The 13,083-nt window shown below is 42.4% G+C and overlaps 1 protein-coding gene across 1 annotated transcript in view; it reads left to right on the top strand.

Annotated features, from left to right (window-relative positions):
* Positions 1-2,229: 2,229 nt before the first annotated feature.
* Positions 2,230-13,083, top strand: part of LOC119413734 (regulator of G-protein signaling 3) — a 60,599-nt gene continuing 49,745 nt past the window's right edge. Inside the window, exons 1-10 of the mRNA XM_037680790.1 lie at positions 2,230-2,304; positions 5,404-5,589; positions 5,667-5,892; positions 5,961-6,138; positions 6,227-6,277; positions 6,916-6,974; positions 7,048-7,136; positions 8,414-8,482; positions 10,638-10,698; positions 10,865-10,997. Of these exons, the coding sequence (XP_037536718.1) occupies positions 2,273-2,304; positions 5,404-5,589; positions 5,667-5,892; positions 5,961-6,138; positions 6,227-6,277; positions 6,916-6,974; positions 7,048-7,136; positions 8,414-8,482; positions 10,638-10,698; positions 10,865-10,997 (1,084 nt within the window). The 5' untranslated portion in view covers positions 2,230-2,272. The remainder of the gene's footprint in view (positions 2,305-5,403; positions 5,590-5,666; positions 5,893-5,960; positions 6,139-6,226; positions 6,278-6,915; positions 6,975-7,047; positions 7,137-8,413; positions 8,483-10,637; positions 10,699-10,864; positions 10,998-13,083) is intronic.

Genomic DNA, 13,083 nt, shown 5'->3' with positions numbered 1-13,083 from the left:
AACAGAAACATTCATCTATAAAATAATAATTGAACAGAAACATTCATGTATAAAATAATAATTGAACAGAAACATTCATCTATAAAATAATAAACAGAAACATTCATGTATAAAATAATAATTGAACATTATTTATCTGAGGAGCAGCTTTGAGTTTAACTCCATCACTGAACTCTCATCTTGAACAAGCATGAAGGCGACAGTGGAAAGAAAAACTCCCTCATGAGGAAGAAACCTTTAGCAGAACCAGGATCAGGACAAGAGGACCATCTGCTTCGACCGGCTGGGTTTGGTAGGAATAGATACACAATGGCAGGTCAAGAATCACATGTTAAGATAGAAATAGTATCAAATGAAAACTATTGAATTTTAACAATTCATTTAAGAACATGAGGTCAGTTTGTCCTCTAGTAGTCTAAGTCTATAGCAGCATAACAAGCTGACCCTAACTATAGGATTTATCAAGAAGGAAAGTCTTAATCCCAGTCTTAAACTGGACAATGTGTCAGCCTCATGGACAGAAACTGGAAGTTGGTTCCACAAGAGAGGAGCCTGAGAACTGAAAGATCTTCCTCCCATTCTGTTTTTGTAAACTCTAGGAACCACAAGTAAACCTGCAGTCTGAGAGCGAAGTGCTCTGTTAGGAAAATATGGAACAATAAGATCTGTAATATAAGATGGAGCTAGGTTGTTGAGGGCTTTGTAGGTTAGAAGTAAGATTTTGAATTCTATTCTGGATTTGACAGGGAGCCAATGGAGAGAAGCTAAAACTGGAGAGATGATCTCTCCCAGTAACTCCAGTTAAGACTCTGGCAGCAGCATGTTGGATCAACTGAAGACGTTTTAAAGAAGTATTTGGACACCCAGATAATAAACCATTGCAATAGTCCAGTCTAGACGTGACAAATGCATGGACCAGTTTTTCTGCATCATCTTTAGATCACATGTTTCTAATGTTAGTGATATTACGCAGGTGGAAGAAGGAGGTTCTAGTAACGTTTTTAATGTGGGGGATAAAAGACATGTCCTGATCAAAAATAACACCAAGATTTTTAACATTAGAGCTGGAGGACAGATTAATGCATCTAAGGAGGGAGAAAGACTGAAACATTCATTCCTAAGGTGCTCAGGTCCAAAAACCAAAACCTCAGTCTTGTCTGTTCAACAGGAGAAAATTAAGGGTCATCCAGGTTTTTATGTCTTTAAGACATGCTTGTAGTCTAAGTAGCTGATTGGATTCATTGGGTTTAATGAGTGACATCATCATCGATCAGCTGGACCTTTTGCAGAAAAATAAAAATAATGTTACGTACGTCTTTAAACGTCCTGCGGCCTAAAGTTTGAGCACATTGATCGAGACGCGTTTACGTGTTTTATTTTGGGTGTTTTTAAATGTTTTATTTATTTATTTGGGGGGGTGTTGGTGTTTTTGGGTGTGTTCCTGCTCCTCCAGCTCAGTCAGGCTGTGGTGGAAACTGGTTCTGGAACAGAAGGTGGTTTCAGAGCCCAAGCAGTGCGTATGAACCCGACTATAATCTGCTTGATACCGCTCCGGCCCCTGACCCTCCAGGGAGGTGACAGTCCAAGTCCCTTCAGCTGTTTGACTTCGACTCCCTCTCTCTGAATCGTGACGTTCTACTGGACGGTTCTGTCAGAACCTGAACACTGAGGAGCAGAACTTGTAGAACAAAGAGGCGCGATGAGACTCTGCTGTCCTGCGTGTTTCACAGAACACACATGTTCTTTGAGAGACTCCAGCAGAACAAACACTGGAGTCTGTTGCCATGGCAACGTTAATGAGCAACACATGTGGACTTCCTGTGTGTGTGTGTGTGTGGGGGGGGGGGGGCAGGAAGTGACCAAACTAAAACTCTTTCACATCATTAACCAGAGAAACAAAGGGGAACTTTTCAAAATAAAAGAACCCACAACTCAGATTACTGTTTTTATATATTTTAAGATTAATTCATGAGGAGAACCTTCATTTTCCACATGACGTTTCTGGTAACAAACAGTTTTAAACTGTTGTGAGGTTCACCTGGACAGGAGTTTACCTGAGAGAACCAGGAGAACATAGAACAAGGAACCTTCAGCAGCTGGATCTCGGTTCGGTTCTTCTCTCGGACTGAAATGAACAGGGTCAGGACAGTGAACTTTATTCTGACAAGATCAACCGGAAGTAGCTGTGTGTTCTTCATTAAACTTGACCAGGTGGAAAAGTTTGAATTTGAGCAGAACCAGAGACTGGGGGGGTCAGACCCGTTGACTTCACATGGACGGACAGACTCTCTGCAGCAGAACCAGGTACATTATTTTATTCTGATTCATGTTTTAATCTGAAAGATGAAGGACAACAATAAACAGGAAGTCACTTCAAAACACATTTAGAGTTTAATGACTGAAAAACTAAGACTGACCAAGAGCTGGTGATAAAACAGATTGTGTCGTTTATTAAAGTTTATTAAAGTTGATTAAAGTTGATTAAATTGTATTAAAGTTTATTCAAGTTTATTAAAGTTGATTAAATTGTATTAAAGTTTATTAAATGTATTAAAGTTTATTAAAGTTGATTAAATTGTATTCAAGTTTATTCAAGTTTATTAAAGTTTATTAAATTTTATTAAAGTTTATTAAAGTTTATTCAAGTTTATTCAAGTTTATTAAATTTGATTAAAGTTTATTAAAGTTTATTAAAGTTTATTAACGTTCATTAAATTTGATTAAATTGTATTAAAGTTTATTAAAGTTTATAAAAGTTTATTAAAGTGTATGTTTGAGTAAACTCATCTGACAGATCATCTGAGCCAGATTCACAAACACATGAACTAAAACCTGGAGCTGAAGGTTTTACAAAGTCTTTTAACTTGACAACATCTGTTCACTTCCTGTTACTGACCATGATGGACTGAAGCTGCAGTTTGTTTTTGATGGACCCTCATCTGCAGAGACATTTGTTCTGGTGTTCAAGAACCTGTTAGAACTCCAGAGTCCCTGTCCACTGGAGTCCCTGTCCACTGGAGTCCCTGTCCACTGGAGTCCCTGTCCACTGGAGTCCCTGTCCACCAGAGGCCCAGTCCACATTGAAGCCAGTTTGACCCTACCATGGACTGAGGGAATCAAGAAAGAACTCCCGTTACATTTTGAGCAGACTGAAACCTGCAGCTGTCCACATGGACAGGACAAATGTCCTCTGGAGACACTGTCCAAAGTATCACTCAGCCCTCTGTGAATAGCAAGCAGCCATCAGGGCACTAGCGACCAATTGTTAGGCTGATGGTCCTCCTTGATCATGTGAACAGCTGGTTCTGGATGTCAACAACAAACTGGTTGATCCACAATGAGAAGATGATGTTTATAAGACTGAGTTTGTTGCAGCTCCTCACACTGAAGGTTTTTCAGATGAACGACGAAAGGTTTCAACAAGAAGAATCCGTCCAGAGGACCTGACTCCACATGGTTAGATTATCTGCCTGGATTATTGAGCATGCAGCAGGAGGAACTGCTTAAAAAAAACTGCCAAAAACTACCAGTATCATGCAAACCAACCATCAAGTTCTGTAGAAACTCATGAAACTTCTGCTCTCGTTCAAGGCGGACGCCTTCTCCTCTCCCTCCTGCTTTTTGCTCTCTTGTGTGTCTCGGAGCTTCTGTTACACATCTTCCAACCAAAAAATACTATGATGGATCTGGTGAGCTGGACTTTCAATGCAATCGACAAAATCTTTTCCACAAAACGACAGGGCCCTGGAGAACCCTCATGTCCTGCCGAGACTCACGCTGCAGGATACATCAGGGATCGTGGGGAGTTTTGCAGCTGATGTGTCTTTCTGCTCTGTCTCAGGAGGACGCCAAAGACATTTTATAAAATTGGACTAATGATAGCAGGGTTTCTGCTTTTTGACATTGGCGGGTCCCTATGTTATCAACTTTTGAAGAAGACATCAGCAGCAGCTTCGGCCATGACAAAACTGTCAAGTCTGTAAAGGTTTGGTTCGTGCGACAAGTACTCAAAATCAGCTGATTTACAAGTTAAACTGTACGATGGAAGCGATTTGTGAGAATCGCAGGCCACCTGCGGCTTCTAGGACTCGCCAGCAAGTTGGAGTCGACCTTGAAGAAGGCTCATAGCTCGGTGGCATGCCCACAAATCTGATCATTTTGGATCTGGAAAGTTCCAGCAGGACTCAGGCCTGACAAGAACAAACAGTCTGAAGAAAAATCAACAGTTGGAGTTTATCTGAATCTGACTCCCCCGTTTGGCCTCGGATGTGGGCCGACTATAAAATTTCTCCTGGGACATGGATAAACTAAGGAAAAAGCTTTGTCTATCGCACCCCCCCCCCCCCCGAGAACTTCTGTGCAGGTTTATCAGAACAACAAAAACATCATCAGGACTATGGCCTATCTGGAAGTGCTTCATGGACAAATCTCACCGTCTTGACATCAAATGCATGTAACGTGTTTAGAAATGTGCTGCTGGTAAAGTTCTTTGCAAAAGTGTTGTGTTAGTAAAATATGGAACAATAAGATATAGGTTGTAGAGAACTTTGAGAACCAGCAGGACCTGTCGAAACACTTCACCGTCGTTTGTTTGTCCACAAAGAGAAACTCTGAAGTTTTGATTCAGGTTCTGTCAATGTCTTTATTTTTTTACATTTTATCTTAAATAAAAAGATTAACGGAGTTCTTTCTGTGTTTTTGAGGCCGGCAGACAAACAGGAGCTCCACTGAAGCAAGTCCAACGATGCAGGAATGTGCGCGTGCGCGTGCACGTGCGTGTGTGTTAATCCTCCTCGTTAGCGTTAATCATCAGGATGAGCTTCTCTTCTGTCTCAACTTGTTTGTTCCTTGACTCTTGAAGTTCTCACAGTTTTTTCAGCAGCTGGATCTCCTCCAGTCTGGGTTCAGTTCTGACCAGGTTCTGACGGTCTGTGCGGTTTCTGTCTGAGTTCTGACCCAAAGTGCTCAGCTGGTCCTCCAGAACTCTTCCAGTCAGCAGCAAAGATCAGCGCCTGCTGCCTGAGAGTCCATCTTCTGCAGCAGTCCATGTCCTGGAGCGCCTGAGAGGCTGGACCTCTCATGATCTGTAGCCCTCAGCACATGTGTTGAGGATGACTCTCAGCTACTGGACTTCAGCTGAACATCTGTACAAATGGCTGCGCTCTGTTTGTGTGTTCTAAGGTCACAGGCTGTGGATCTTTACTCAGGTTGACTCCAAAAGTTAATCATCAAATTATCACTTTCTGTAATTTTATTATCTGTCTGCTGGTTCATGAGATATTTTGCTAACAGATGGGTCCCACACACTAACACAGGAGCTGGGATGTGTAGGTCAACAACAGAACTAAGGTAGATCCAGTAGCTCCCCCTGCTGGGCCACCTGTAACCTGCTGTCTCCCGTAGGCCCTGTGGGGGAGCTGATCTCCAGCTGCACCAGGAGGCCCAGATGTCCACAAGCTGCAGGAGGAGAACCAGGGAGGAGGAGCAGGAGGTGAAGAAGAGGAGGAGAGACAAAGACGGGAAGGAGAACAGAAACCCTGAAGAGGATCTGCCTCAGAGCAGAACCACTCGGCACAAAGACCAGACTAGGTGAGACCTTCTGTGATGGTCCCTGATCAGTACCTGCAGCTCCAGACCCTCACACTTTCTGACCCCGCCCCCTGCAGGCTTTCACAGTCCAGAACTAGAGCCAGGACCACAGCCTGTTCCGCATCTAGGTCTGGCCCCATGTCCAGAGTTCAAGTCCAGGTCTGCAGACAGGAAATCAAAACTGCAAGGATCAGGAAGACCAGGAGTCCGAACCCTGTTCAGATCCAAGGGTGTGGAGCTATGACCTCCGCAGACCAGGCTGACCCAGGACCCAGTGACATACAGACCAGAACCACCTATGAGGTCAGTCAACCGCTCTGAGCAGGACTCTGACCTTGGACCGCCCCCTGATCTTTCTGTCTCGGTCTCAGGTCAGGTCCAGATCCACCATGAATCTGTCCACAGAGGCCAGCAGGAGTTCAAGCAGGGTTCCATGTCCAGAACCTAGCAAAACCGAATCCGGGCTGCAGAGAACCAGGACCAAGTCTGCGGTCAAAATGAAAATGAGGAAGAGGAGGAAGATTCACCCATCTGCATTCAGAGGGAGAGGTACGATCAATGAACCTGATCAGAACTGATTTACAGACTCTGATTGGACCAAGTGGCTGTCCGTCATGTTCCTCTGCCTCTGCTATAGGTCAGCTGCGGCTGTCAATCACCGTGGAGGCGGGGCAGCTCGTCATTCACAGTAAGTGAAGCAGCAACCTGAGAAACTGATCAGTGATCAGGGCTTAAACGACTACTTATTTATAAAAGTCGACTTTAACACGATAAAGGTCGAGTCGACTTCGACTAGTCGATGACGTCATAGGAACTCAAGACACTATCATATTTACAAATAAATATATATTAGAGAATGTAATTTATTATTTACAACATGATAGAATAGAAACAGCCTTTATTGTCCCACGGATGGGAAATTCAAGTGTAACAGCAGCAACAGATAAAAAGATTTCACACAAAAGTTCCTAAATGTTAATAAACAATACAATATATAAAGAAATAAGATAAACAATATCAATAATAATGTTCAACATGTGTTTGAAAAAAAACAAACAACAAAACATATTTATGCTCCTACCATTTATCATGCTGCAAATAAGCCAAAGGAAAAGCAAAACTACTATGAAGCTGCAAAATGCTGCATGTTTAGTTTTATTTCATTTACCATGTGAGTTAGGTGGACTAGGGTTGGGAACGGGGGGGGGGGGGGGGACTAGTTGACGTGAAATATAAAAACTTGTGAGATGACACAGACTCGACTAGTCGATTAGTCTATTCAGCCCCATCGGTGATCAGTCATAAACTTCCTGTTTCTGTCTGCAGTCCACGAGGCCCGGGGGCTGATGGGAAAGTCCCGCAGGTCGTGTGACTCATACGTAAAGGTGAGAAGCTGAACACCCGGACTCAAGGTGAAGGTTTGATTCCTGCAGCTGCCTCAGGTGTGTGTGTCCACAGGTGACCTCTGACCTGGACCACAGCATCAGGAGAAAAACACGGGCGGTTCTGGACCGAAAGAACCCGAAATACGAGGAGAACTTCTCACTGTGAGACACCGCCACACGCTCACACACACCCCTAACATCAGACACACCTTGGCCAGGTACGAGTCAAGGTTCTGAGTCATTCTCATCACATGTGGTACATGTGGTGGAATGAAATTATGTACTCAGGGTCCCAGTTACATCCAACAAAAGTATAAATTGTAAAAGAAAAACAATAATAAGATCTAAGATATGAACTAAGAAAAACATCAACTAAAAATACGCTAAGCACTAATAGTATAAAAACATTACACCAAAAAACAGCAGCACGAACATGAGTCTGTGTGAGCAGATGGGTATAAATGAACACTTCAACATGAAACAGATCAGCAGCAACATGAAACAGATCAGCAGCAACATGAAACAGATCAGCAGTAACATGAAACAGATCAGCAGTAACATGAAGCAGATCAGCAGCAACATGAAGCAGATCAGCAGCAACATGAAGCAGATCAGCAGCAACATGAAACAAATCAGCAGTAACATGAACCAGATCAGCACCAACATTAAGCAGATCAGCAGCAACATTAAGCAGATCAGCAGCAACATGAAACAGATCAGCAGCAGCATGAAACAGATCAGCAGCAACATGAAACAGATCAGCAGCAACATGAAGCAGATCAGCAGCAACATGAAACAAATCAGCAGTAACATGAACCAGATCAGCACCAACATTAAGCAGATCAGCAGCAACATTAAGCAGATCAGCAGCAACATGAAACAGATCAGCAGCAGCATGAAACAGATCAGCAGCAACATGAAGCAGATCAGCAGCAACATGAAGCAGATCAGCAGCAACATGAAGCAGATCAGCAGCAACATGAAGCAGATCAGCAGCAATCGCTGTTGTATTCTGTGGTAAATCCTCTCTCATACTCATCAGTTCTGTTTGGCTATAATTCACATGCTTAAAGCTTGCAGAGTCAGGATCGGAGTTGAATTCAAAACACCTGAAAACTGGGATCGCACCGGGAGCCAGTGGAGCTGCAGCTTCCCAGAGCACGGCCATCTTGGCATATGCATGTACAAGGACTGAAACTGATTAGACTGAAAGCAGGAATGCACATCGCCCGCCATCTTTCACTCGAGGTTTAATCCAGGGTCTTCCTTTGCTGAAAAATGACAATCCTTTTGGTTCATGCATGATAAAAAGAAGCAGAATCTAAAAAATACTTTCCTGTCAAGAATGTGGAAGACGTTTCCCTGACCAAGATGGCGGTTGCTCCATGCGCATACGTTTGTCACACAGATCTGAGCTTTTTGGTGTTTTTGTTCCTCAGGTGCATCACGGAGCGCCACCTCCTGAGCAGGCTGTTGGTGTCAGTGTTCAGACGACCCCCTGACTCCAGGTAAACGTTCAGATTGATCGTTTATTAACTCTAGACACAAAGTGGGTGGAGCCTGTGCTCCATTTAAACAGTACTGTACATTGAATTGCCTCTTTCCATTAGTTCCATTAGTACCATTAGTACCATTAGTACCGGAACAGCACGGTTTGACTCGGCTCAGTACGGTACACGTTATGTTTCCATTATACTTTCAGTACTGGTTCTAGTGGGAGGGTTCAGAGTTAAAAAATTGACGTCACACTCTTTACCAGCTGGTGGTAAGACCCTGAAACATGTTTCAGTACAGGGTGAGAATTTATTTAAAGTTTCTGGAAAATTTATATTTATTTATCTATATCTATATATCTATCTATATCTATCTATCTATCTATAGATAGATAGATAGATAGATAGATAGATAGATAGATAGATAGATAGATAGATAGATAGATAGATAGATATAGATAGATATCGATCGATAGATCGATATAGATAGATATAGATCGATCAATAGATTGATGGATAGATGGATAGAGATGATAGATGGATATATATATATATATATATATATATATATATATATATATATATATATTAGTAGTTATATTTTGTCATTTTTCAACAATGGACTCAGCATGAGCAGAAGATGAGACAGAAGACCATGGAGAACATTGTTTTTCACACAAGTCAGCTGACGGCTCCATATGAGAGAAATATGTGTTTGTTTGTCCTGTGGAGCGGGTCCGGTCTGTTTACATTCACACTGTACTGGAACCACTGGAGTTCTCTTCTACCGGACCCAGACCTAGGTTTTAGCCCGGGCCAGAGTTCACCTTTTTGTTCCGTGACAGAGTTCGATGGTGCGTTCACACCTCCCTAAACGAACCGGACTTTCTAGGAAAACGAGCTGGAGTTGGATTAAAGCGACTAAACGGGGCTGGTGTGAACGCAGCCTCAGCAGCTCAAATGTAACAAAAGGTCATGAATATTGGTCCCGAACCGAACCCAGTCTACCGGACTATCTGGTGTGAAAACGACCTAAATTCACCATTAAATCTCTGATAAATCAGATTCTACAAGAACATCTATATTTAACATTTGATAGGTTTTTCTTCATCATTTGATGTATTTACACTCATTGTGTCTATTTTTATTGTTTAATTTAGAAATGTGGTTTTGTTTCTTGTTCACATATATTTATTTTATTTTAGCTTTGATTTAAAGTTTAATTCTTGTTTAGTGGTTTGTTCATGCGTGCGTTAGAATAAAGTTGAACTAAAGGCTGAATCTCTTCTTTAAACATGTTGGAGGGAAATATTCCTGACAGATCCAATAACTGTCTTTTTATGATTCTTCAGCTGAGTTAACTTTAACAGATTATTTAATAAAGTCATTAAAGTGAAAACAGGATTTCATGATAAAGCCGGCACTGTTTATTTTTTACATCGTCACTGATTTTAAAAAAAAACTTTTTTTTTATGAGTACATAAAACGTTTTTAAAAATTGTTTCCACCCTCCATCCCAGACCCGTCATGGTCTGCCCCCTGCCTGCCGGGCGCAGGGTCCGGCCTCGCGTGCTCCTGTGGGTCGGCAGCTGGAGGATCTTCTGCGGTGGCCGGCGGAGCTCGGAGCCAGGGAGATGACGCCCGGCCAGACGGGGCTCCCAGGCTCCGGGGGAGAGGACTCCATCCAGCTCGCTCTGAATTTTGTCGTTGGCCACCAAACATAAAAAACGCCTGCACTTCAGCGTTAGACCACGGTGTTGTCATTATTGTTTTTAAAATCTTAAAAATAGGTCCAGTTGCTCTTCAGAGTTCGAGTTATTGCAAATGGCGGATTGGGTTGTTGTGAAAGTTTCTTAAACAACCAGTGACTCCGCCCCCTGACCCATCAGTGACCGGCTGTGTTTTAAGGCCAGCACGGTACACTTGGAACCCCAGAGCAATGGATCCTGAAAAAGGGGCCGGTTCCACGAATCCTTGCTAGTGGAACTGAGCCGAGTCGAGTCAAACCATGCTGTACTGGTACTAATGGAAAAAAGCCAAATGTCTGCTTGGATCCAGCAGGGAGGTTCTATCTAGGCAGTAAGAGCTGGAGCACCTCTGTTACAATTCACCTGACAGTGGGCGGAGCCACTCACCTGTCTCATACGCACCTGTCTGTGTTGCTCCTTAGGTGCAGCCAGCTGATTGGATGCATGAGCTTCGGGATTGGCTCTCTTGTCACATCGTCACAGGTTTGTTGAGAAAGCTGCTCTCATTGACTGTAGAGAGGTGGGAGCCACCTGTCTGTCAGGTGTGCAGGTGTTCTGTGACGTTTGGTAAGACTTTGATCCAGATCAACTTAAAATCTGTTTTCCTCCCTGAATCACCTTCTGGCCACGCCCCCTGTTGTGTTTACAGCAGCTCACTGGTTGGTTCTACCTGCTGGCAGAGGAGTATGGGCGGAGCAAACACCTGCGAGTGACATCACAGAGAAGCAGACCAATAAAGAGCCTCGAGGGAGAGTCGGATCAGAAGGAGGAGGAGTTAGGAGGTGAGTAAAACCTTTAGCTATCGTTTTACTACTTTTAGTAAATAGCTAACTTTTAGCTACATTTTGATTTATCCACCCTTTTGTTGCTTTTATCCTGTAGCTTGCCTTTACCATTCTACTACTTTGAGTTTTTAGCTAGCCTTTTGGTATTTTTAGCTTTTAGTTATTATTTGTCTACTTGAAAAAAAAATCTTTATTTAAGCAAATGACAAGTATACAACAAACAAACGAATGACGTATACAGAAGAACACAGCACTTACTGAACAAACAACCAGGGGTGTTAAATACATGCAAATATTTACAGATAGAGATTGTCCTGAGTTCCTTTTCACTGTGAGACTGTGTCATTAATTTAACATATAGGTCAAGGTCAAGGTCAAGGTTTCTTTGTCGTTCTCATCATATGTGGTGGAACAAAATTATGTGCACAGGGTCCCAGTTACATCCAACAAAAGCATAAATTGTAAAGAAAAACAGTGATAAGATCTAAGACACCAAGCACTAAGTACAAAACAATACACCGAACGACAGCAGCACGAACATGAGTCTGTGTGAGCAGATGAGGACGAATGAACACAGCAGCATGAAACAGATCAACAGCAACATGAAACAGATCAGCAGCAACATGAAACAGATCAGCAGCAACATGAAACAGATCAGAAGCAACATGAAACAGATCAGCAGCAACATGAAACAGATCAGAAGCAACATGAAACAGATCAGCAGCAACATGAAACGGATCAGCAGCAACATGAAACAGATCAGCAGCAACATGAAATGGATCAGCAGCAACATGAAACGAATCAGCAGCAACATGAAATGGATCAGCAGCAACATGAAACAACATGAAACAGATCAGCAGCAACATGAAACAACATGAAACAGATCAGCAGCAACATGAAACAGATCAGCAGCAACATGAAACAGATCAGCAGCAACATGAAACAGATCAGCAGCAACATGAAACAGATCAGCAGCAACATGAAACGGATCAGCAGCAACATGAAATGAATCAGCAGCAACATGAAATACATCAGCAGCAACATGAAATACATCAGCAGCATGGATAATCAGTAGGGGTGTAAATCACCAGCTTTACCACAATACAATATTATATTGATCAGTTTGTATGACGATATGATTTTTCTCTATATCACAAAGTCTGTCACGATACGATTTCGATTCTATTTGATTCACAAGTCTGCCATCGATATATTGAGATATCAAATGCACATCTCATTTAAATATAAATAAATAAATAAATAAAAACAATTAAAATATGATTTAACCATTTTATTTCTGTCATTACAGGCACCAGGCATTTAAAATAATAATAATCCATCCATCCATCCATTTTCTTTACCCGCTTGTTCCATTTTGGTTCATGGGGGTCTCTGGTGTCCATGTCCAGCAATCACTGTGCGAGGGGCGGGGGACACCCTGGACGGGTCGCAAGTCCATCACAGGGACACATACAGACAAACGAGACAAACAACCATTCACTCTCTCACTCTCACCTAGGGACAATTTAGAGTTACCAATCAGCCTAACATGCATGTTTTTGGTCTGTGGGAGGAAACCGGAGCACCCGGAGAAAACCCACGCATGCACGGAGAGAACATGCAAACTCCACCCAGAAAGGCCCCTGGACCGGGGTTTGAACCAGGGACCTGCTCACTGAGAGTCAGCAGCTCTACCAGTTGCGCCACCATGCTGGCCAATAATAATAATAATAATAATAATAATTTTTCTTAATTAATGAAAAACTAAAAATAATGACCTGTTCAGTATAGTCTCACATTTGTCATGTTTAAGTGCATTTTTTAAACCAGTTAACTTAAAAGTGCCCTGATGACCTTGCAGTTATAAAGAAACTAAAACAGATATTGAGTTTATAAAACATGACTATCAACGCCGTGTTTCTTCTTCAGGTGAACAGACAAGTTTGTTGTTTCCTGAGTATTTTAACTCACACTGGCACCTGCTGCATATGACACAAGTATTTTAACTCATACTGGCACCTGTTGCATACGACACGAGTATTTTAACTCACACTGGCACCTGTTGCATACGACACAAGTATTT

Source organism: Nematolebias whitei, chromosome 8 (assembly GCF_014905685.2).
Source record: "Nematolebias whitei isolate Nwh7 chromosome 8, NemWhi1, whole genome shotgun sequence".
NCBI classification, from domain to species: Eukaryota; Metazoa; Chordata; class Actinopteri; order Cyprinodontiformes; family Rivulidae; genus Nematolebias; species Nematolebias whitei.
The sequence above is the reverse complement of the archived record's forward strand: the minus strand, read 5'-3'. Positions and strand labels throughout refer to the sequence as shown.